The sequence below is a fragment of the Garra rufa genome, chromosome 5 (assembly GCF_049309525.1).
Source record: "Garra rufa chromosome 5, GarRuf1.0, whole genome shotgun sequence".
NCBI classification, from domain to species: Eukaryota; Metazoa; Chordata; class Actinopteri; order Cypriniformes; family Cyprinidae; genus Garra; species Garra rufa.
This window is the reverse complement of record NC_133365.1, coordinates 45,091,118-45,116,532: the sequence shown is the minus strand read 5'-3', so window position 1 is coordinate 45,116,532 and position 25,415 is coordinate 45,091,118. Positions and strand designations below refer to the sequence as shown.

General features: G+C 36.2%; 1 protein-coding gene across 9 annotated transcripts in view; it reads left to right on the top strand.

Annotated features, from left to right (window-relative positions):
* Nucleotides 1-25,415, top strand: part of fbrsl1 (fibrosin-like 1) — a 386,040-nt gene that overhangs the window by 80,210 nt on the left and 280,415 nt on the right. For all 9 annotated transcript variants that reach the window (XM_073840603.1, XM_073840599.1, XM_073840602.1 and 6 more), the window contains exon 2: nucleotides 2,969-3,166. In XM_073840603.1, coding sequence (XP_073696704.1) covers nucleotides 2,969-3,166 — 198 coding nt within the window. The remainder of the gene's footprint in view (nucleotides 1-2,968; nucleotides 3,167-25,415) is intronic.

Sequence of the window (25,415 nt, the reverse complement as noted above, 5' to 3'; positions counted from 1 at the left end):
TCTTTCCTTTTTTTTCCCTACTTTACTCTTATTTGTCTGTTTCCTTTCCTTTCCTTTCCTTTCCTTTCCTTTCCTTCCTTTCCTTTCCTTTCCTTTCCTTTCCTTTCCTTTCCTTCTAATCCTTCTTTTCCTTTCACTAAAAAAATCCTTTCCTGTCCTGTCCTTTTCCCTTCCTTTCTGCTCCTCTTCTACTCCTTATTTTCCTCTCATTTTTTTCATTCTTTTTCCTACTTTCCTCTTACTTATCTGCTTTCCTATCCTTTCCTTTCCTTTCCTTTCCTTTCCTTTACTTTACTTTACTTTACTTTACTTTACTTTTCTCTTCCTTTTCCCTTTCTTTCTGCTTCCTCTTTGAATCCTTTTCTTCCTCTTACTTTTTTTCATTCTTTTTCTTACTTTCCTCTTCGTCTGCTTTCTTTCCTTGTCCTTTTCCCTTCCTTTCTGCTTCCTCTTCGAATCCTTCTTTTCTTCCTCTTATTTTTTTCATTCTTTTTCCTACTTTCCTCTTATTAATTTGCTTCCTTTCCTTGTCCTTTTCCCTTCCTTTCTGCTTTCTCTTCTAATCCTTCTTTTCTTCCTCTGATTTTTTTCCTTCTTTTTCCTAATTTCCTCTTTTTCATCTGCTTCCTTTTCTCTTCCTTTTCCCTTCCTTTCTGCTTCCTCTTCTAATCTTTCTTTTCTTCCTCTTTTCTCTTTTCATCTTTTTCCTACTTAAATATTATTCTTGTTTTTCCTTTTCCCTTCGTTTCTGCTTCTTCTTCTAATCTTCCTTTTGGTAACACTTTATAATAACTATCCGTTATAACTAGTTAATAGATCATTAATAAACTGTTAGTTAATGGGTTATAAATGACTTGTTAAATAACAGTTAATAGTTTGTTAATGATTTATAACTATCTGTTATAACTAGTTATTAGACCATTAATAAACTGTTAGTTAATGAGTTATAAATGACTTGTCAAATAACAGTTAATAGTTTGCTAATTATTTATAACTGTGCCTTATAGATAGCCAATAGATAACTTACAAGCTGTTAGTTAACAAGTTATAAATGACTTGTTAACTGTATTTTAATGATTTATAACTATACCTAATAAAATATTAATAGATCATAAACAAGCTGTTAGTAAATTACTTACTAAAGACTTGTTAAGTATCAGTTAATAGTTTATATATGTTATTGGGACGTTATTCTAAAGTTGCAACTATTCTTCATTTATGAACTGTTAGTAAATGAGGAATAGTTGCAACTTTAGAATAACGTCCCACTAACATACATAAGCTAATAACTAACACTTAACTAAAATATTAACTCACACTTTACTGATCAGTTGTTCATAGTTTGTTAACGATCTACTAATACCAGTGAAACTTTGTAGAACAGCAAATGGATGGAACAAGTTCAAGCTACAGAAATTTGATGTGATATTTAAAAAGTATGTGTGTTTCTATACATTAAACACAATGTTCAACATTTTATCTGTGGAGTTTCTTTGGTAAAATACAGTACACAGAAAAGCCTATGGATGGAACAAGGTTGAGGTACAAAAATTTTATATTTTAAATATCACATCAAATTTCTGTAGCTTGAACTTGTTCCATCCATTTGCTGTATCAGTAAAGTGTGAGTTAATATTTTAGTTAAGTGTTAGTTATTAGCTTATGTATGTTAGTGGGACGTTATTCTAAAGTTGCAACTATTCCTCATTTACTAACAGTTAATAAATGAAGAATAGTTGCAACTTTATAATAACGTCCCAATAGCATATATAAATTATTAATATAAACTATTAACTGATACATAAGTCTTTAGTAAGTAATTTACTAACAGCTTGTTCATGATCTATTACTAATTTATTAGGTATAGTTATAAATCATTAAAATACAGTTAACAAGTCATTTATAACTTGTTAACTAACAGTTTGTAAGTTATCTATTGGCTATCTATAAGGCACAGTTATAAATATATAACAAACTATTAACTGTTATTTAACAAGTCATTTATAACTCATTAACTAACAGTTTATTAATGGTCTATTAACTAGTTATAACGGATAGTTATTATAAAGTGTTACCTTTCTTTTCTTCCTCTTTTTTCTTTTCTTTTTTTTCTTACTTTCATCTTATTCTTCTCCTTCCTTTCCTGTCCTTTCCTTTCCTTTCCTTTCCTTTAATTTCCTTTCCTGTCCTGTCCTGTCTTCCTTTCCTTTCCTTTCCTTTCCTTTCCTTTCCTTTCCTTTCCTTTCCTTTCCTGTCCTGTCCTGTCCTGTCCTGTCTTCCTTTCCTTTAATTTCCTTTCCTTTCCTTTCCTGTCCTCCTTTCCTTTCCTTTCCTTTCCTTTCCTTTCCTTTCCTTTCCTTTCCTTTCCTGTCCTTTCCTTTCCTGTCCTGTCCTGTCCTGTCTTCCTTTCCTTTCCTTTCCTTTAATTTCCTTTCCTTTCCTTTCCTTTCCTTTCCTTTCCTGTCCTGTCCTGTCTTCCTTTCCTTTCCTTTAATTTCCTTTCCTTTCCTTTCCTTTCCTTTCCTTTCCTTTCCTGTCCTGTCCTGTCCTGTCCTGTCCTGTCTTCCTTTCCTTTAATTTCCTTTCCTTTCCTTTCCTGTCCTCCTTTCCTTTCCTTTCCTTTCCTTTCCTTTCCTTTCCTTTCCTTTCCTTTCCTTTCCTTTCCTTTCCTGTCCTGTCCTGTCCTGTCCTGTCTTCCTTTCCTTTCCTTTCCTTTCCTTTCCTTTCCTGTCCTGTACTGTCCTGTCCTGTCCTGTCCTTTTTACTCATCTATGCTACTTTTCCTTTCTCCTCCTTTGCTCTTTTTTCACTCCCCTTTTCCTTCCTCTTCTTAGTATTTAAAAGGTATTTGACATTGTTGTGCGTATACATGTGTTTTGCAGTACTTGAACTGATGTCATGAACCTCTCACGTGCAGAGCAAGTGGATTACAACTCTCATTCTGTCCTTTTCTTTCCCCCCCTACCAGAACAAGAATGTTTCAGTTAAACTGGAAAAGAAGAAATGGGAGGAGATTGTAGTTAAACGTCAGAAGGAGGCCGATGAGAATGTGACCCCTGACATAGACGAGAATGGCTTCGGCAATCTGGCCACCAGCATGGGGCAAGACCAGGAGCGGGTGAAAGATCGTCTGCTGAAGAACACATACTCCAAGAAGAGCAAACGAGTGAGTCTGTCATCTCTTTCTGCAGGCTAAATGATAGCTTGATGGACAAGAGCAGCAGCGCTCGAAACCCATGTGATCTTATACCTGTTCCTGAGTGTTGACGGCTTTGACCGGTGTTGACCGGATTAATGTGGCCATCGCAGTCATTACTGAATGCCTGCTGTTTCTGGAAGGGCCCAGTGAGGTGTGTGCATATGAATGTGACAGCAGTACATCAGCAGCTGACAGATTACTGGTCTAGAGCTGTGGTTAAGCCGCACAGCATGCTGTTAATGACCAAGAAGAACAAATATAACCATCTCTCGCTTCCTGTATCCATTTTCTCTCTCCCTTTTTTTGGCTTATTTGGAGCTTTTCTTGATAGTGATAGTACAGCGAGAGGAGGGCTGAAGCGGGGAGAATGGGGTCAGAAAATGTCACAAGCCAGATCTGAACTCAAGTTACCAACATGAGTACCAAGGCTCATCTGTCTTTCATTCTGTCATTCTATCTATCTATCTATCATCTATCTATCTATCTATCTATCTATCTATCTATCTATCTATCTATCTATCTATCTATCTATCTATCTATCTATCTTTCATTCTATCTTTCATTCTATCATTCAGTTGTTCTATCATCTATCTATCCATCATCCATCCATCATTTTATCATTCTATCTATCGCTCTCTTTCATTCTGTCTCTGTCGTTCTATATTTCTATCTATCGTTCCGTTTATCGTTCTATTTATGGTTCTATCGTTCTGTCTATCCTTCTATCATTCTGTCTGTCTTTCATTCTCTGTCGTTCTGTCTAGCTATTATTCTATCATTCAGTTGTTCTATCATCTATCCATCCATCGTTCTATTATTCTATCATCTATCCATCCATCGTTCTATTATTCTATCCATCGTTCTATCAATCATTCTAACGTTCTCTCTTTCATTCTATCTTTGTCGTTCTATCTTTCTATCTGTCGTTCTTTTTATCGTTCTATTTATCGTTCTATCGTTCTGTCTATCTTTCATTCTATCTCTGTCATTAGCTATCATTTTATCATTCAGTTGTTCTATCATCTATCTATCCATCATCCATCCATCGTTTTATCATTCTATCTATCGCTCTCTCTTTCATTCTGTCTCTGTCATTCTATCTTTCTATCTATCATTCTGTTTATCGTTCTATTTATGGTTCTATCATTCTGTCTATCCTTCTATCATTCTGTCTATCTTTCATTCTATCTCTGTTGTTCTATCATCCATCCATCCATCCATCCATCCATCGTTCTATTATTCTATCCATTGTTTTATCAATCATTCTATCGTTCTGTCTCTTTCATTCTATCTTTGTCATTCTTTCTATCGTTCTGTCTATCCTTCTGTCTATCTTTCATTCTATCTCTGTCATTCTGTCTAGCTATCATTCTATCATTCAGTTGTTCTATCATCTATTCATCGTTTTATCATTCTATCTGTCATTCTATCATTCTCTGTCTCTTTTATTCTGTCTCTTTCATTCTATCTTTGTCATTCTTTCTATCGTTCTGTCTATCCTTCTGTCTATCTTTCATTCTATCTCTGTCATTCTGTCTAGCTATCATTCTATCATTCAGTTGTTCTATCATCCATCCATCCATCCATCCATCCATCCATCGTTCTATCAATCATTCTATCGTTCTGTCTCTTTCATTCTATCTTTTGTCGTTCTATCTTTCTATCGTTCTATCTAACGTTCTGTCTATCGTTTTTTCTGTTTGTTGATATTTATCTTTGTATCTATCGGTCTGTCTCTCTGTCTGGTGAATGTCTGGCTGTTGTTTTGTCTAGCTATCATTCTGTTTGTTCGAAGTGGCAGTGACAAACTTTCCGAAAGTGTAGTTATAGTGGTTACTACACCCCTGGTGCTAACAGCTAGGCCATAACTCCAAACCCATGATCTTCTTTTCCTTCCTCACTCTCTGTCTTCTGTCAGTCATACTGAGTTTTCTAAAAGGACAGCTTTCTGACACCATGAGGAATGATAGAATATTATCAGGCCAGAGTTAAAGCAAAATGGACAGACAGAGCACGGTTCATCCTGCGTCTGTCACTTGCCTCCTCCCAGAGCCATCTGATTACCCTCCCCTGAAGACTCCTCTATCACTGTAGCCCAATGCATATAAAGCAGCCTCTCTCCAGATGGGATCTCTCTCTGATCACAGGCCTTTGTGCGTTTGCTCGCACTGGCAGTGCGTTTAAATGCAGGGTGTTCTAGCCCGTGTGGGCGTCTATCAGGCTCTCATACACCCGCTGGCAGCTCCGTTTCCCTCTCTGATCAGAAATAATGGGGAAAAAAGAAAACCACTTTCATATCGCTGTAATTGCAGAGCGGAAGGCTCTCCACAAAGCAGCCATCTGGACGGGGAGAGACTGTGAATGTGCATGGGCCGCTGTTGTGTGTGTTTATGTTTCCTAGCTGGAGAGATGCAGAGGGACACACACAGCATGTCTCTGATCAGCGTGTCGGGGCTTTTGATGAACAGCTCGGCTTGATTTCTGTCTCTGAACAGCCCGTGATCACACTTAAAGGAAGATTCATCAAAGCATTTAAGCGTTAGTTTTTTTTTTTTTTCACGAATGTAACTCATAATGGGAGCATGTTCAGTGACTCAGCTAGTCATATCATATGTTTTTTCTATCTATCTATCTATCTATCTATCTATCTATCTATCTATCTATCTATCTATCTATCTATCTATCTATCTATCTATCTATCTATCTATCTATCTATCTATCTATCTATCTGTGGTTCTATCTATCTATCTATCTATCTGTGGTTCTATCTATCTATCTATCTATCTATCTATCTATCTATCTATCTATCTATCTATCTATCTATCTATCTATCTAATCTATCTATCTGTGGATCTATCTATCTATCTATCTATCTATCTATCTATCTATCTATCTATCTATCTATCTATCTATCTATCTATCTATCTATCTATCTATCTATCTATCTATCTGTGGTTCTATCTATCTATCTATCTATCTGTGGTTCTATCTATCTATCTATCTATCTATCTATCTATCTATCTATCTATCTATCTATCTATCTATCTATCTATCTATCTATCTATCTATCTATCTATCTATCTATCTATCTGTGGTTCTATCTATCTATCTATCTATCTGTGGTTCTATCTATCTATCTATCTATCTGTGGTTCTATCTATCTATCTATCTATCTGTGGTTCTATCTATCTATCTATCTATCTGTGGTTCTATCTATCTATCTATCATTCTGTGGTTCTATCTATCATTCTATCATTCTGTGGTTCTATCTATCTGTCTATCTGTCTGTCTATAGTTTTGTTTAATCATTCTATCTGTCGTTCTATAATTTTATCAGTTTATTTATGTCTATCTTTATAATTTTGTCTGTCTATCTATCTTTCTATCTCTCTATCTGTCTGTCTATCTATCTATAGTTTTGTTTTTTGTTAAACGAGATAAACATATTTCTGCGGATGCGGGACTGAAAAATCCGTCCCGTGCATGTCTCTACATGCAGTGTTAAAATGCCCCCATTGGTTAAACTCTGCATCAAACGTAATATAAGCATGAAGACGAAATATGCACATGAAGTGACCTGTCAAAAACGACTTATATGCTTGTTACCACATTTGATAATCAATCGAAATAATCGCAGCTCTTGCGATTTGAAAATCGCACCCTTTCAAATCGCGATTTCGGTTTAAAAACAATTAATCGTGCAGCCCTAATCTGTAGTTTTGTTTTTATCATTCTGTCTGTCGTTCTATAATTTTATCCGTTTATTTATATCTATCTTTATAATTTTGTCTGTCTCTCATCATTATACTAATAGTAATGTTATAGTAAATGTTATCTTTATTACAGAAAATTGAAGGCTAAGTCCCTATTTAGATAGCTAAGCGAACATCTGTCTGTGTGTTTGAGAGACAAGCCGAATGCTGTTTGATTGAGTGTACTGGAAACACACACACACACACACACACACACACACACACACACACACACACACACACACACACACACACACACACACTTGTATGTTAGCAGTGATTGGTCTATTGGTGGATCCAGTGTCATTGTCCCCTGGAGCATCAGTATTAAATCTAGCCCTGACTGCCTCATACCACTCTGGGAAAGATAGAGAGCAAGACAGAGAGAGAGAGCACCCACCGAACACACAGAAGCACACAACTGCATGATTTTTCACAATGAGCTCATGCAACTCAAGGGAATCTTTTCCTTTCTGCTTTTATGGCAGAAACTCCATTGTGTGTAGTTAAACTCATAGCTGATCCAGTAACCGTCTTCAGGTTATCACCCCTCAGGGCACATCACCCACAGCAGTGCTAAGGGCCAGGACACAGCTCATAAAAGAGAAAAATGAAATATAGAGATCTTAGCCAAATACCTCTCACCATGTGTAAACTCTACTGTAGGGTGGCGTAACCTGTTGGTTAAGGATATGGGCAGCTAACTGAACGGATGTAGGTCACCACAAGTGATCTACGAAGTATTGCCATTGTGCCTTAGACACTTAACCTCAAGTTACTCTGTTCTCTGTAATTACTGGAAGCTTCTGCTTGAGTTACAAAAGCACCAGCTAAAGGGCAAATCAGATTAGATACAAGTCTCAAACTTGACACAGTCTTCTTAAAGCTGTCTTGAAGTGTGTAATTTTTTCTCTCTTGCCCCTGGTTAATATGCAGACACAACAAGAAGTAAGCCATTTGTAGGTTGATTCCTTCAAAAAAAAAAAAAATGAAAACACTCTGAACGACTCAGACAAAATGTTACTTACGTTAATTGTTTCTTCAAACAAATTGCAGATGTTTTCCTTGCAATTTTATTTGGATGACACTAATGGCACAGAAATTGCACACTTCACTTACTCTCAGAAAAAAAGGTACAAATGCTGTCACTAGGGTGTACAACTTTGTACCTAAATGGTCCATATTGTTACTCTAAAGGTACATATTAGTACCTAAAGTGTACAAAAGTACACCCCAGTGACAGCTTTTGTACCTTTTTTTCTGAGATTGCTTTAAGGAGAAGTTAACTTCCAGAACAAAACTGTACAGATAATTTACTCGCCCCCTTGTCATCCAAGTTGTTTATGCAGTCGTAAAGAAATGATGTTTTCTGGGAAACATTTCAGGATTTCTCTCCATATAGTGGACTTCTATGGTGCCCACGAGTTTGAACTTCCAAAATTCAGTTTAAATGCAGCTTCAAAGGTCTCTAAAAGATACCAGCCAAAGAAGAAGGGTCTTATCTAGCGAAGCGAAAGACCTGTATTCTTCATCTGGGATCGAGCCCTTTGAAGCTTCAACCCGTTGGTTCCCATTGAAGTTCACTATATAGAGAAAATTCTTGGAATGTTTTCCTCAAAAACTTAAATTTTTTATTATTTTCTTTTCGACTGAATAAAGAAAGACATGAACATTTTGGCTGATATAGGGGTGAGTACATTATCAGGAAATGTTTGTTCTGCAAGTGAACTAATCCTTTAATGAGTTGTTTTTACTAATGTTAGTTAAAATCACTAAAAAGGTCATTGAACAGGATGAATTTACTTGTGAAACAACAGCAAAAGATATTAAGGCTTGTTTTCAGAGATTGCATCTTTAATATGAGTGTATTTTGTCTTACTGCACTGGGAGTATAAACAAGCTGAAAATAAGTATAAGACAAAATATTGAACTTAAAGGGGCTATATGTAACTTTCTGAAATTTAAACTCGCGACTGACACCTGTGGCCAAAAAGCGGAACTGCTCTTCCTTTCTGCTCGCTCTCGCAGCGCACGCTCGTACGTATGCACACTTCACAAGTCATCCGCTGCAAAGAAGTAAACATTATGTTTACAGAGGTAAGAACATTCAAATACATATATTGTTTGAGAAACTAAGTTTGTTTGCAATATATATGACTAGCGGTGGTGGCAGAGTGATCTGAAGCGTTTGACATGAACGCGCTTGACGTCACATCCGCAGACAGCGCGCGAAAAATCCGACCCGACAGAAAATAGGAAAAATAGGATACAGGCTTATAGGTGCACCCACTGTGAGCTGACAAGGTGTCAGTATGCTCATCAGGAGATGTTTGAGTCATAAATGGCCAAATAAAAAGGCTATTGTTGCATTTATTTTGGGGAAAAAGTTACATATAGCCCCTTTAATCAAGACTAAAATATCTGATGCAGTGTTGCTCTTCAAGTAAATTTGTCTTGTTTAAAGTATAATTATGTTTTCACTGGATAACAAGTCGAAAAAGCTTTAAAAACCCATTAAGGAGTCATTTTTTGCAGTGTACTAATACAACTGGTCATACATTATGCAACATGCAATTACATGTAAACAACTTAAAGAGTTAGTTTATCAAGCATAGGCCAGTCAAGCATAGGCCAAACAGTTTAAGCTACTCTGTTGATATCAGATCTGCTTGTCATTTATTTGCATTTTCTGTAGGCAGTATTAGCACAGTGTTAATTGCGCCAGGGCAAATAGTGTTTAGTTTTGTAAATGAGACATAAAATGTACAAAATGCATTGTAAAGAAACATTGACTTATAGTAGGGATGTAATGATATTAAAATCTCACTATACGTTAAAGGTGCCATAGAATGGAAAACTGTATTTACCTTGGCATAGTTGAATAATAACAATTCAGTACATGAACATGACATACCAAGAGTCTCAAGCACCATCGTTTCCTCCTCCTTATATAAATCTGGTGTTTGCAAAAGACCACTGAAAAATAGGCTAATCCTAACATAACAGCGACTATTACGTAATAGTCTTGCGATCATTAATAGTTTAATAGTATTGTGAAAAAACAAAGCGAGTACAACAGTGAAAATGGCAGATCACGGGAATAAATGTTATGTTCCAGGTTGTACAGGGGATGTTAAATGCAGGGATGGGTTGGTGTCTGTGCTCAGAAAGCAACGGAAAACAAAAAAGGCGATCTAATAAAATAAGGAGAGCCACCGAAGGGACATGGTTAGCTTCTTGCTAGCGCTAGCCTGTTACATTGCAGTACATAAGATTTCACTTACCACATAAACGGAGATCGAGAGTTGACTGCGCGGATGATAGCGAATGATTTGCAGATCCTGATCACTGCTGACACCATCTAAACTTATCAAATGCGGTAAGTACTGCCGCTGTAGTATAAAGTTACACAGAGCACGTGTGATCTCAAAAGTGAAACTAAAAAGTTATTGTGCTTTCAAAATGGCAGTTTCAATGCCCCGCATATTAATAGCGGCTTGAGCTCCGTAATTATGAATGAATGAATGAATGAATGATGGATTTATATAGCGCTTTCATGTGTATTGCTGTACACCCAAAGCGCTTTACAATCATATGGGGGATCTCTCCTCAACCACCACCAGTGTGCAGCATCCACTTGGATGATGCGTCGGCAGCCACAGTACAACGGCGCCGGTGCGCTCACCACACACCAGCTACAGGTGGAGAGGAGAGAGTGATGGAGCCAATTCAATGAATGGGGATTATTAGGAGGCCATGATTGACTAGGGCCAGTGGAGGGAATTTGGCCAGGACACCGGGGTTACACCCCTACTCTTACGAGAAGTGCCATGGGATTTTTTGTGACCACAGAGAGTCAGGACCTCGGTTTAACGTCTCATCCGAAGGACGGTGCCTTTTTACAGTATAGTGTCCCCGTCACTATACTGGGGTGCTAGGACCCACATAGACCACAGGGTGAGCACCCCCTGCTGGCCTCACTAACACCTCTTCCAACAGCAACCTAGTTTTCCCAGGAGGTCTCCCATCCAGGTACTGACCAGGCTCAGCCCTGCTTAGCTTTAGTGAGCAACCGGTCTTGGGCTGCAGGGTGATATGGCTGTGGCAAATTAAATATATATTTTCCTCCATGTGGTTCCTTACTGCTGTGTGACAGGGTGGCTCTGTGAGACAGCCAATCAGAGCTCATCATTATTATTCAGGAACCTTCCAAATAAGGTAATAACAGACCATTTCATTCTAGGGACAAATCCTAGGGTTGTAAATGGACTGTAAAAACCATTTCTGGAGAATTTTTGCTCTTTCCTATGCCATATACCTTCTATGTAGATATCAGAGAACTATTTAAATATTGTATCAATGCATTCTATGGCACCTTTAATATTATTGTGATATTAAAAAAAAAAGTCTTGGGGAAAAAAATTGTACATTTTAAAGTTAAATTATTTTATCTAATGCACTTTGAGAGTTCAAAATTAAGAGCTCCAACATGTTCTTAACTAAGAAAACTTAAGTCAGTGAACTGACTTGTATCTGAATTTTAAAGGGGACTCAACCCTCTTTTTATTTGTTACATTCACACTGGTGTTTTAGGAAGCCAATCTAATTAGAATGTAATAAAAAAAATAACAAGTTTATATTTTCTTAATCCAATGAAAGTTATGGCCATATATGGTAACCCAGTTGCACTGTAAGATAAATTAAAATGAATAGTTCATATATATATATATATATATATATATATATATATATATATATATATATATATATATATATATATATAATATATTTTTTTTTTTTTTTTTTTTTTTTTTTTTTTTTTTTTTTTTTTGCTTTTACACTACAGTAGGGAAATTACAAGACTTCTTTCCTAATTTTCTACTATTGAACGATATTTTGAATTTGGACTGCAGTAACATTACCTATTTAAACTAGCTGTCAGCAATTCATACTGCACTTTTAAGCTTTTATTTTAATTGAAACGACAGTAGAGCTTTTTTTTTGACAAAAAACTCTAGCTTCAGTGAAAACAGGCTTACAAAAATGTGTCTCAGTACAAATCTAGTGAAATGCTGTAATCACCAGCCATGAAAAAAAGCATAAGAGGTGGCTGTTGTGTTCTCAAACGTGTGTTAAACTCACAGCACATGCAATAAATGAGTTCACTGCATTCACTGTGAACTGAGACATTCTGAGGCACTGAAAAAACATGCGCAGCGAAAATAAATTTGATGAAGGGATTTAGACATATTGTGCTTTCGGTTTTAGTTTAGTATTTAGTGCTAAAGCATAATGGCCCAAAACACAAGTTTAAAGACCTTTAATGTTAGAATAAGTTTTAATATATTTTAAAAACTACACTTTTTGCCCGGAAAACCTGACATTTCTTATCATCATGTAACCACGGTAATATCGAGACAGTTTTGCTATTGTGATACCACGATATTGATAATACAGTTACATGCAGTTAACTTACAGTACAGGTGGTTAGCGAATAAGATGCTGTTTTTTTACACTCAAATACAGTATACAAATGTGTTCAGTCATCTAATTTTAATGTGTGCCTGACTGATAGTGATTTTGATCTGAGAAAAGAAATCTTAGACATTTTATTGATTTGTTGAATGATGTTGAATAGTACAAGTAAACACTTATAAAAGCAGTTTTCAGTGTATTGTGGTCTGAGGCAGAAATAAACATGAATCAATGCCTCTCAAACTTTAAAGAGAGAAGCACACAGCAGGCCTCTTCATTTAAGTTTGAAGGATCCTTCACTCACTGCACATTACCATTTAAAAACAGAAAACAGACTTGATGAAGGGATTTAGCCATATTGTGCTTTTGGTTTTAGTTTGTTTGACAGATACTGTGCTAAAGCATAATGGCCCAAAACACAACTTTAAAGACCTTTTATGTTAGAATAAGTTTTGATATATTTTAAAAACTACACTTTTTGCCTGGAAAACCTGTCATTTCATACTGTATCATCATGTAACCACGATATTGATAATACCGTTACATCCCTAACTTATAATACAGCATGGTTAACTTGAATCACAGCTGGTTAGCGAATAAGATGCTGTTTTTTACACTCAAATACAGTATGCGAAAGTGTTCAATCATCTAATTTTAATGTGTGCCTGTTTGATGGTGAAACTATAATTGATCTGAAAAAAATTCAAAGAATTAAAAAAAAATCTCAAGCATTTTATTGATTTGTTGAATGATGTTGTACAAGAAGTAAACACTTAAAAGCAGTTTTCAGTGTATTGTGGTCTGAGGCTGAAGCAAACATGAATCAATGCCTCTCAAACTTTAAAAAGAGAGAAACACACAGCATGTCTCTTCATTTAAGTTTGAAGGTTCCGTCACTCACTGCACATTACCATTTAACAGAACATCCCGTACCAGAGTATGCACAGAAAATTGAGAATAATCTTGAATGCGCACACAGCAATGCCCAGCTTTTATTATTTGGGCCGCTTTTGTACCAGGTTGATTAGATCTTTCTCATGGATTGCTTACTCAAGACATTTCTGGCCTTTTAAGCTGAAATTGGTTCAATATTGCACAGCCCCTGTACAATTTATGCCCTACAGAATGTGACGTATTCTTCAAACGCTCACTTTGTCTAATAGCAGCTGAGAGACTGAAAGGGCGAGCTGTAATTTCACCCAGGCTCAGATGTCTGACGATAGGGATTTGCCCAGCGCAGCACTTGCGAGGTTGTGAATTAGCTGCCCAGCCTGTATTCAACAGCCAGAAACTATGACGGATAGAGTCTGAGAAAGGAGAAGTCTGCATATTTGAAGTAATGCACATTGCTCAGTCTGATACAAGATTATTTCTCCTGGTTATGCAACAAGATGAGCACTGAGAAATGCAGACCAAAGTGTGAAAAAGTCGGTCTCATTTGGTCTGTAGCTGAACTGCTAAATAAAGAGGTTAGAGTTGGCACGCGGAATGCATTTTTGTTCTGTTTTAACGCTGACAGCTTTACACTTGGTTTCCTTTAGCAGTTTTGATGTATGTCGGTTACGCTGAGCTGAGACTTTGTGTTTCTATATGTGTGTTATAGTGTGAAAATGTACTTGACTTTAAGAGTTTAGTTGTCAGAGTTCAACATCAGTCTGCATTGTTCTATATCTAGAAGCCTAGACTGTGGTGTAGTGTAAGAGCTGGATTGTATTGAAAGCTGGAATGTGGAACCATTGGTACTTAGCCAGAGGAAAGTTTTTTTTTTTTTGAGTGATTTACACACCAGACAGTTTAAGGAGGAGGAGACGGACCACTTGTAAGAATTTAAATTGGAGAAACTGTAACGCTTAATATAGTGGCTGTAGACCTTAGTCTGGGTAGCACCATATTTAATTTCTGACAACAAGGCTGAAGGATTGAATTACAAATATGTGATATAGGACCTTTTCTACAATGCATGCCATTGTAAAGACTGTAAGTCTATCTCTTACAGCCTTGTTTTCATTCATGTTAAATTCAATGTCTAACCTCCTCAAGGTATGTAGAAGTGTAACTTCCATACACCTTACAGTTTAAAGAGCCAATCACCTTCTTGTTATATGTGACCCTGGACCACAAAACCTTAAAGTCTTAAAGGAGTAGTTCACTTTCAGAACAAAAATTTACAGATAACGTACTCACCCCTTTGTTTCTTTCTTCAGTCGTAAAGAAATTGTGTTTTTTGAGGAAAATTTCAGGATTTCTCTCCATTTAATGGACTTGCAGTTTAAATGCAGCTTGAAAGGGCTCTAAATCCCAGCAGAGGAAGAAGGGTCTTATCTAGTGAAACGATTGGTTATTTTCTAAAAAACATTTACAATTTGTATACTTTTTAATCTGTAAGCAGAGTACACACAGAGCTAGACAAGACGAGCATTTGAGGTTAAAAAGTATATAAATTGTAATGAGTTTTAGAAAATAACCAATCATTTTGTTAGATAAGACCCTTTTTTCCTCGGCTGTGATCATTTAGAGCCCTTTGAAGCTGCATTTCGGAAGTTCAGCTCGGGGGCAACATAGAAGTCCATTATATGGAGAGAAATGAGGAAATGTTTTCCTCAAAAAACACAATTTCCTTACAACTAAAGAAAGAAAGACATGACCATCTTGGATGACAAGGGGGTGATTTACAATATCTGTCAATTTTTGTTCTGAAAGTGAACTACTCCTTAAAGTTGCACAGGTATATTTGTAGCAATAGCCAACAATACATTGTACTGTATGGGTCAAAATGTTCTATTTTTCTTCTATGCCAAAAAATCATTAGGATATTACCTACTGTAAATATATAAAAACTTTTTGATATGTAATATGCATTGCTAAGGACTTTATTTAGACAACTTTACTTGACTCAATTTTCTCAATTTTTTATTTTTTTTTGCACCCTCAGATTTTAGATTTTCAAATAGTTGTATCTCAACCAAATATTGTCCTACCCTAACTAACCATCTCAGTTTCAAAAAATTGACCCTTATGACTGCTTTTGTGGTCCAGGGGCACATATGCAGCGTCAGTGTGTTAATACTCATTTGAACTACTTTATTAAAATGTTTGGAGAAATGTTTGATCTTATCCCATTTGGACTCAGAGAAGTTGTACTTGTATGCTAATTACCTTTCATTATAACACCCCCGGCAGCTATTTTCTCAGATGGTTTCTCTGTTGCTGAATAAAAGTATTAATTTTTCCTTTTCTTTTATTTCTTTTTCTTTATGTGTGTGTGTCCAAAATTTAAAATGTTCACGGTTTGCACACAGTGATGATAATAACTTATTCTATTTCCTGAGCATGTTTATGTACATATATTTTGCGTTGTGTACTGCAAATAGTGTTGCCTGTTATGATAAATTACTTCCTCCTGTGTGTGTGTGTGTGTGTGTGTGTGTGTGTGTGTGTGTGTGTGTGTGTGTGTGTGTGTGTGTGTGTGTGTGTGTGTGTGTGTGTGTGTGTGTGAGTATATATCAGGGGCATTTTCTCAGAGGAGGCAAGGGAGGCAGTGTCTCCTCAACAAATTGGAGTTTGGTGGGGAGTAATTAAGAATGAAAAAGGGAAAGTCACATGAGTGCAGGCAATGCTTCTATTGGATATGATTGGATATGACTGCTTATGTTCGGCTGTGATTGTTTCATGTGATAAATCCCGCCTCTTGTGTTCGTACGTGTTCTGTGTTTGCAAATCAGTCTGACTAAACAATATAATAGCGTTAATGAGAAGACTAATTAAAAAAAGTAAACAAACAACTCACACACTTAGATAAAACAACACACTTAGATATAACCACTTGTTACATGAAAATAAGTTTTAAAATGGCATGAAAACATAATCTGTGGGAGTTTGGTGTTTGATTATCTGAAAAATTCAAAAATAGTTTATAGTTTACTATTAAATGGAAATGGCTCACAAATAAAAGTTCACAAATAAAATATACTATTTAAATTGTTACTGTCTTGAGTTTTTTTTTTTTTTTTGCAATAAGTGTAAAATGCTTAAAAACACTAACTTGATGAGATTCATACTTGGCTTTAATAAACAGAATATTGATTATACTGTTAATGAGAAAATCTAAAATAGTATAAGTAATATTTATTTAACCAAGAAAATGTGACTGAGACATGAATTTCCACATTATTTACACAAGCTGAAGCACATGTGTATGTGGATATGTGTAACAAACAATATAATTAATAAAGAAAAATAAAATAAAATTATATTTACATTTAAGTCAAAAGTTTACATACGCCTTGCAGAATCTGCAAAATGTTAATTATTTGACCGAAATAAGAGGGATCATTCCTTATTAAGATATTAAGATTTTTCACATAAAAGACGTTTGCATATAGTCCACAAGATATAATAATGGAATTTCTAAAAATTACACTGTTTGAAAGTTTACAGAAACTTAATACTGTGTTGTTACCTGAATGATCCACGGCTGTTTGTTTACCGATAGTTGTTCATGAGTCCCTTGTTTGTCTTGAACAGTTAAACTGGCTGCTGTTCTTCAGAAAAATCCTTCAGATCCCTTTGAATTCTTTGGTTTTTCAGCATTTTTGTAGCCTGGCTATCACCAGACCACGTTATGACTTCGTCATGATTCGTGGTCTGGGAACCACATGTTCATTTTCTCGTATTTGAGGCGTGGTTTACGAATGCCCAGAGCCGTTTATTGGGCGATACGAATGTCTATCAAATGCGCCTGTGCGTAGCTCATAGCCAATCGTTTCAATTATACCGGATGACGTATGTAGAGCGAACGCCAAAAGTTGCTCTTTTTTCAAAATAAACTTGCGTTCTAATGTCATTTGTCGCGCCGCTCGCGTCCAGTGTAGACCATGGTGTAGACACGAAAGATAACTTTGCGTCTGCTGCCATGCTGGATCCTTCGGTGAGTCGCATAGAAGGCGTCATCGTCTTGCTGCTCCCTCCCCGTTCTGTGATTGGTTCCCTATCTTAGGTGAAAATTAGGTCCATGGTTTCCAGACTGACTAGAAGCGTGAATAAAATCGCGCTGCGCAAGGCAGTATGGGGACACCCAGGCTAGCATTTTTGTGTATATGAACCCTTTTCAACAATGACTGTATGATTTTGAGATCCATCTTTTCACACTGAGGACAACTGAGGGACCCGTATGCAACTTTTACAGAAAGTTCAAACACTCACTGATGCTTAAGAAGGAAACACAATGCATTAAGAACCAGGGGTGCAAACTTTTGGACAGAATGAAAATGTGTACATTTTTCATATTTTGCCTAAATATCATATTTTTTTTAATTTAGTACTGCCCTTCAGAAGCTACAGAAGAAACTTGCGTGTTTCCTAGAAGACAAAATAAGTTAAAGCATCAGTGAGTGTTTGAACCTTCTGTATCTGAACTGTTCTGTTCTGAACCTTGTAGCGGGCAGCTTAACTGTTCAGGACAAACAAGAGACTCACTAAAAAAAAAAAAGGAGCTGTGGATCATTCAGATAATGACAAGTGTATTTAAACTATTAAACTGGGTTAATTTTTAATTAATTCAACCGTTATTTTCTCTTGTGGACTATATGTAAACATATTTTGCATTAAATATCTTATTCAAGTCAGTACTAAATAAAAAATAACATGCGTTTTGTATTATCCCTCTTATTTTGTCAAAAATAATTAACATTTTGCAGATTCTGCAAGGCGTATGTAAACTTTTGACTTCAACCTTAACTGTAAATAACACAGAAGTAATACATTCAAATAATATATGTAATTCAAATTTGTTGCAAAAAAAAAAACAAATATTAGAACCTTGTTCTTTCTGTCTCTCTCGCTCTCTTGCTCCCCTCCCTCCTATGCTCTTTTATCATGGTTGTTTGTTTTGACAGGCCCACTTAGAAGTAAGAAAACCAACAGGGTTTCGAGACCCTGTCTGACTCTGACAGTCAGGGTTACCAGCCAGCTTGTGTGTGTTTCTCTTATGGTTTTATGCTCCCACAGTTGTATGTATGTGACCTAGCAAAGCTGCTTTCAGATGCATTTAAGATGATTATCACTTTAAACCAGTCAGATTAAACTCATTCCACAAAGCTTAACCTGCTCGTAAGCACTGATCTAGGGTCAACATCTTACACTCCACACTTACATAACACAAAAATGCCAAACTGCCAGCACCTTCTGTCTGTTCTTTACTAGAGACTTGTATTATTTTGCTTAGTGTGTGTTTTTGGCCAGCGTTTGCGTTGTACACCACTGCTCCCTGCTGGTAAAGACAGAAAGTGCATGTGAAATGTGGGGGAAGGGAGTATTGCAGCACATGAACATCTTGCAGTCCTTGGGTTTAATGTGAGTCTGTTAGTGTTTTTAAGCCACTAGGGGGCACTGTGTCTTCACGCTAGAACTTAGTGTACTGCAGAAGCAGAAAATGGTGGTGTCCTTTTGTGTTGTGGGTATAAAGCTCATGCTAGATGTATATACGGTTGTGATGTTTAATATAAGGAAGTTTCGTACTTGGGCTAATCAACATGCACCGTTTTTACTCAGAGAAACAAATCAGATTGCAGTTTAGGTAAATGTGAAATTTGTTTTCTTAATAAAATGACACAAAAATGCAGATTCAATGAGAGAAATGGTAGTATTCAGGTAGCTTAGCTCAAATTTACCTCAGCATTGGTTTTTTGCTCATTTCTGTTAGCAGTTAGTGAGATGTTGCAATCACAACACAGTGTTGTTCGTATTCACATTACGCATTGCCATTTGTCATCCGGACCTAAATGTGATGTCACTTTTATGAGCTCGAGGGACAATAGATGAGCTGAAGGGGATTACGGTTGCTTTGACAGCTCGCAGCGGCATAAAGCGCCATCCCCTGCCCCTTTCCTTTCTCCTCCCCTTCTCTTTTCTTCCCGTCCTCTATCTCCTCCCCTCTCGCCGGCCTCCTCTTCACCCTTATCCTAAGTGTGTCATGTACATGTCAAACAATGTGGCATCTGTCATTTGCCGAACAAAAGGGCCGCAGACTGATAGCCCACAAACAATAGCTCCAGAGCTCCCCAGAGGTTAACCGGGCAGAGGGGGCGTATCACTGCTTCTGTCCCAGGGGAAAGAGCCCCCCAGATGGGACCGAGGCGGTCATGAAGGCCCCTTGGCATACTGTGAATGCTGGAAGGTTAGGCCCGGCTCTGGTGGGAGCTTCGCATTGTGGTTTTGTCCAACCAGCGATGGCGGCCAAGCGAGCAGGCTGCAGCTAAGCTGATTACCGAGAGAGCAAGAAGCGGCGTGTGTGGCGGCACGATTGCCAGACGGGAGGAGGAAGTGGGAGGAGGGATATAGATTCGGGTTAAAGTGTTAAATATGTGGTAAGACCTCATTTGAGGCAAAGGCGACATGTTGGATATGTGTGTCAGTGGATGGATGCATGGATGTGTATTGAGCTGCATGTTTTTATCAGCCTGTGTGTGTGAGCGGTTCATGCCAGGAGATTGAATAGATTTGTTGTCTTGTTTTGCGGCTCTCTTTGGGTCTGTCACCGCTAAGTTGAGTTGTCAGATGCTGGTGTGTTTAGAGGTGACCCTTTTCTGCTTCGCATGTGTGTGTCGCACATAGGGCTGGGCGATATGGCTGAAAACTATATCACGATATCAGTGTTTCATATCGGTCGATATCGATAATTATTGATATTTTTATGACCCATTTAAAATAAGGACCAGGAGAAAAATATATTACACTCAGGCATTTTTATTTTAAACTTAACCTGCCTCTGATCATAATCCCCTCAGTTATTAAGACAGAAATGTCAACAACCATGGAAAACTCAAATAATTAAAATGTAAACATAAGTCTAACGTCACAATATACACTTAATTATCTCTTAATCCTCAATTCAAACCCCATTCATTGTCGATGAACTGAATGGTCAAGCTAATGTATGGCCCAGAAGTACGGCTTGACCACAGGTCAGAGGTTGTTGCAAAGTACTTGGCTGATTATATTTTTTTCTGCACAGATTGCTGGTTGCCAGTAGCCAACATTACTTCTTTCCTGGTACTTTAGCCTATACTTTGTGTAATAACAAAAATATTTATTTAAGTGAAAAAATAAGTCCAAAACTTTCAACATTTTGAACAATAGGGCCTTACAATCTTTTTTTTTTTTTCAGAAATTCTTGTTTTAATTTTTCTGATAATCAAATGAAAGCAAAATCACAGATTTATTTTTAAAAATAAAAATAAACGGAGCTTTACTGTTAAAATTAATACATAGAAGAAAAATTATATTCAGTTAAAAAAAGGTTTAATAATAATAGTATTTTTTCAACAATTAAGTGGTGACTCTTTATTTTATTTTTTATCATATATATTGTTTTATGTAAATTATTTAAATGTGAACATATAAACACCTACATTATACTGTACAGTAATACAAGACTAATATTGTTCTGTTACATGTTAAACCGTACTTTTATTTTGACAGGTTGCCGTGAAGTTTCAGTGTGTAATACAGTATGAATGATGCTAGTTTCACAAATGAAACGGTAAAATTGACAAAAAGTGACACTCACAGCAGCTTTGGAGATGTATTTATTGGAGTTTGTCTGTTCATGTGAGATGCAAAGGCCAAAAATTAGCGGGAGCGTCACGTGTGCAGTATGCGTGTAGTGAAAATAAAACGCGTCTCCTCCATTCATACATAAAGAGGCAAACGGAACATGCAGGATTCATATTGAAACGGTCTTTTTGCATTTCAGTTTTCACAGACACTAGTCCATATCGCGATCTGAATTAACAGACCAACTTTTGATTTATTGGTCCAAAAATCGACGAATTCCGCGGCATTCCGCGCCCTATAGTAAAGTCCGTTTTTATGAATGAAGTCCGCGATCCCGTCTGTGAGGAGACATTGTAAACGCGCGATCATGTAGAGACAGAAATCAAATGCCGTCGTGTAAATAAGATAAATAACATAAGGCTATTTAGTTTGTTTAATACAACAACATGGACCCGTTCTGTAGGAAAGATACCCTTAACTTCTATTGTGATCTGGCGCTATGAACTGAACGTTAAAGGGGGGCTGGGCGGGCCGACGAAGAATACAAAATATCGAACGTTTTATCGAACACATTTTTTATTGATATCGATCTCTTGTCTATCGCGATATATATCGTTATCGTTTTATCGCCCAGCCCTAGTCGCACATGTGTAGGAGTGTTTGTGTGATTGGGGCATGTTTCAAAGCACAGGCTGCCTTCCAACCATGGTGTTTGTCTCTGGTAATGATTTAGGTGCAAAAGTGTCTTGTTTTATAAATGCACAAAGGTTTCAAAACACATGCACTTGGCATAAATCATTGTATATAAGCTACAGTGTTTTACACAGGACAGATGTTTAAAAGAAAACATGTAAATACTATAATCATATAAATACCACATACTGTTTCATCAAATGATAAATGGTATATCAAACATGCAGTACATAAACATTTTCCACTAAAGTACCCCCTCTGCACGCACCTGATTAAGATAAAAGCCTGATTCAAATGAATACTTTTGTTAAGCAAGTATGCATAAAATTGATCAAAAGAGATGATAAATATTATACAACTTTTTCTGTTTTACTATATTTTTGAACACATTTTATTTCTGTAATGGCACAGCCTTTATTCCAGTCTAGTCACATCATCCTTTGGAAATCATTTGCTGCTCAAGAAACATTTCTTATTATTATCAATGTTGAAAAAAAGATGTAATTTAATATTTTTGTAAAAAACGTGATGCTTACGTGAATAGAATGTAACCATCATACATTGCTCCAAGATGATTGAATAAATAGAAAGATCAAAAGAACAACATTTGTTTGAAATGGACATCATTTGTAACACAAAAGTTTGGTTTAACTTGAAGAAATTGTGACGGAAATATTTTACTTAATTTAGATAGTACTAATTAAAAAAATTTTTTTAAGAAATATTTACCAGAAAAAAAATCTAAACACACAACACAGTATTTCTGAAAATAAATAAAATAATATATTTTTTTATTTTAATAAAAACAATTATTTAGAGATGCTTTTGATTATTAAAATGCAACAAAACCATTAAAATGGAATCCAGACAATTTTGGTCAAAATAAAACTGAATTTGAGGGGAGAAAAAAATTATGTAATTTATTTATTTATTTATTAATTAGTTTTAATTATTCCAGACTCTTTTTTTTTAATGATTAAATTACATTTAAAAAATTTAAAATGAATGTCTAATTAATTAAAATCCTGAAACTTCAACAGCAATTTTTAACTAAATATTTGTAATATTTTTTTTTTTCTCAAATTCAGTTTTATTTTTCTTCTATTAATAAAAAAAAAAAAAAAAACTTATTTATTAATTTATTTATTTATTTTTCTCAGAAATACTGTGTTTAAAATTTTCTGGCATTTAAATTCTGGACAAAAAATTTCTGGTAAATATTCCTTAAAAATAATGTTTTAATAAAAATTGAATTATTTGTAATAATACTATCATTATATTGAGTATTAAGTAATGTATTTCAATCACAGTTTCTTCAAGTTAAACCAAACTTTTATTTTGACAGGTTGCTGTCAAGACCTTTAAGTTGCAGGATTCATATTAGTATTTTTGCAGATTAATATTCACAGACACTATATCACATTTTGAAGTGTACTTTTGATTTATTCATCAAAAATATTGCGAATTGTGACATTCCGCGTTATACAGTAAATGCAATTTTTATGATTGGAATCCAGGATTCCATCTGCATTTTCCGTATATAGTGGAAATCATAGGGCCCTATATAAGTGTGTGTGTGTGTGTGTGTGTGTGTGTGTATGTGTGTATATATATATATATATATATATATATATATATATATACTGTGTATATATATAAGATCTCCATCCTCCCAGCTCTGTCTTCAGCAGCCCAGCTGCAACCTCACAAATCATTAAAATCATTATTTCGTTTTTGCTTCTGTGATGAAACGCAAGTTGAATTTCCACAAAAATAGATAACGTCATTCAACGTCTATCGATCTGCTGAGGCTGGTAAAACTGCTAATAGAGTGAGAAATACTCCCGCTCTTTCTGTACCTCTCTCACATACACACACTCTTTTCTCGCTAGGCTTTGCTTAACGTCTGACAGGCTCATGTCATCGCTCCTCTGACACGTCTGGCCTTCGGAGGCCGAGGGCTCAGCGTACTTATTCTTCTCTCAACAAATGAGGGCGACCCGCCTGCTCCCCCGCCAGCACTCTGCAGCATTGATTAGGGATAATTGGAGGGAGTCAAAAGCCGAGAAGTGTCACTAAATAAATTTGGCTGTGTTAATTGCAGATTCCTCTGGATGTGGGAGAAACACTTAGCCGCAGGGCCTGACAATGCAGGATTAATTGGCCCCCTTCAATGAACATAATTAGAGCGATTGTTAAGAGATAAAGAAAAGGTTTAACGAGCACGGCTGCGCTGTCAGAGGGAACATCAAACTCTTTCTGCTTCGCTTCTCTCTCTCTTTTTCCTCTTGCAGTATTTCTTGCTCTCTCCCTGATAAGAAAAAAAACCTTGTATATTTTGATATAGACTAGCATCGCTCTCTCTTAATTAAAAAGTGAAATGCATAATTATGTGTCAATTTGTAGCTCATTATTAGTTTATTAACGGCACTGAGTTAATGTATTATGCACATATCAATATCCGAACTTTTCTTTTTTCATGTTTTGTTTGCAGGCTTTTTTGTCTTTTTGCGCATAGGGAAATGTAGATGAATTCAAACCCAGTCAGCGTAACACATAAGTAAGCTTTTTCCTATGAATGTGCGCTACTAACCAGTGTGTTTATGATTATAATAATGAATTACAATTATATGATAATGACAGATACCAGTTTGCAACATCAAGCAGCATAGTGGACTGTTTTTACAACTAAAATAACTAGAAGTAGCTGACACTGGAAGCCTTTCACACATGATTTATAAATGGCTACAGACGCTGTTACGTTAAAAATAAGGTAGATCACTTCACAGGAAGTGGACAAGGAAATTCATTGTTGGCCAGGGTTCTGCGAATTCTATCGCCGTAAAGCCTATAAGCCTAGATACTTAAAGGCATAGTTCACTCAAAAATGAAAATTCCCCTATGATTTACTCACCCTCAAGCTATCCTAGATGTATATGACTTTCTTCTTTCAGATGAACACAGATGAAGTTATATTAAAAAATGTCCTGGCGTGTCCAAGCTTTGTATTGGCAATGAATAGGTGTTGAGATTTTGAAGCCCAAAAAAGTGCACCCATCCATCATAAAAAGTACTCCACATGATTCCGGGGAGTTAATAAAGGTCTTCTGAAATGAGTAGATGCATTTGTGTAAGAAAAATGTCCATATTTAAAACTTTATAAAGAATAATGTCTAGCTTTCGCTAACTGTTGCTCATTGTTCACGAGAAAGTCGTGCTACAGCGAATGAGATAGAATGTAGTAGTCCTGTGAGAAGTGATGAAGCACAGAGAACAAAGCAAAACAAAACGCTGGTTACGAATTAGAAGTATAAGGGTTTGTAAAGAAAAATGTCAGAAGATTTCGAAATAAGCCAAGAGGAGACTGTAAACAAAAGTTGGTTCTCGTGAGACTAGCATATTCTCACCGGAGCTTACGCTACGCCAACATCCTTCATCATCCACTGAAACACCACTTTCTTGTGAATGCTTTTGCATCAGTTAGCAGAAACTAGAGATTATACTTTATAAAGTTTTAAATATGGATATTTTCCTTACACACATTTTCTTACGCACCTCAGTTTTTGGGTGAACAGAAAAACTAACAGAAAAACTGTGTTCGGTAATCGGCTTCGGCCCAGTGTTTAAATTTGTTGTTTGTTTTGTAATTAACTTCGACCAAGAATTTTCATTTCAGTGCATCCCTAGAAGATATGAAATCGCATTATATGACATCTTTAAACTTTTGTACAATTCAATCCTTC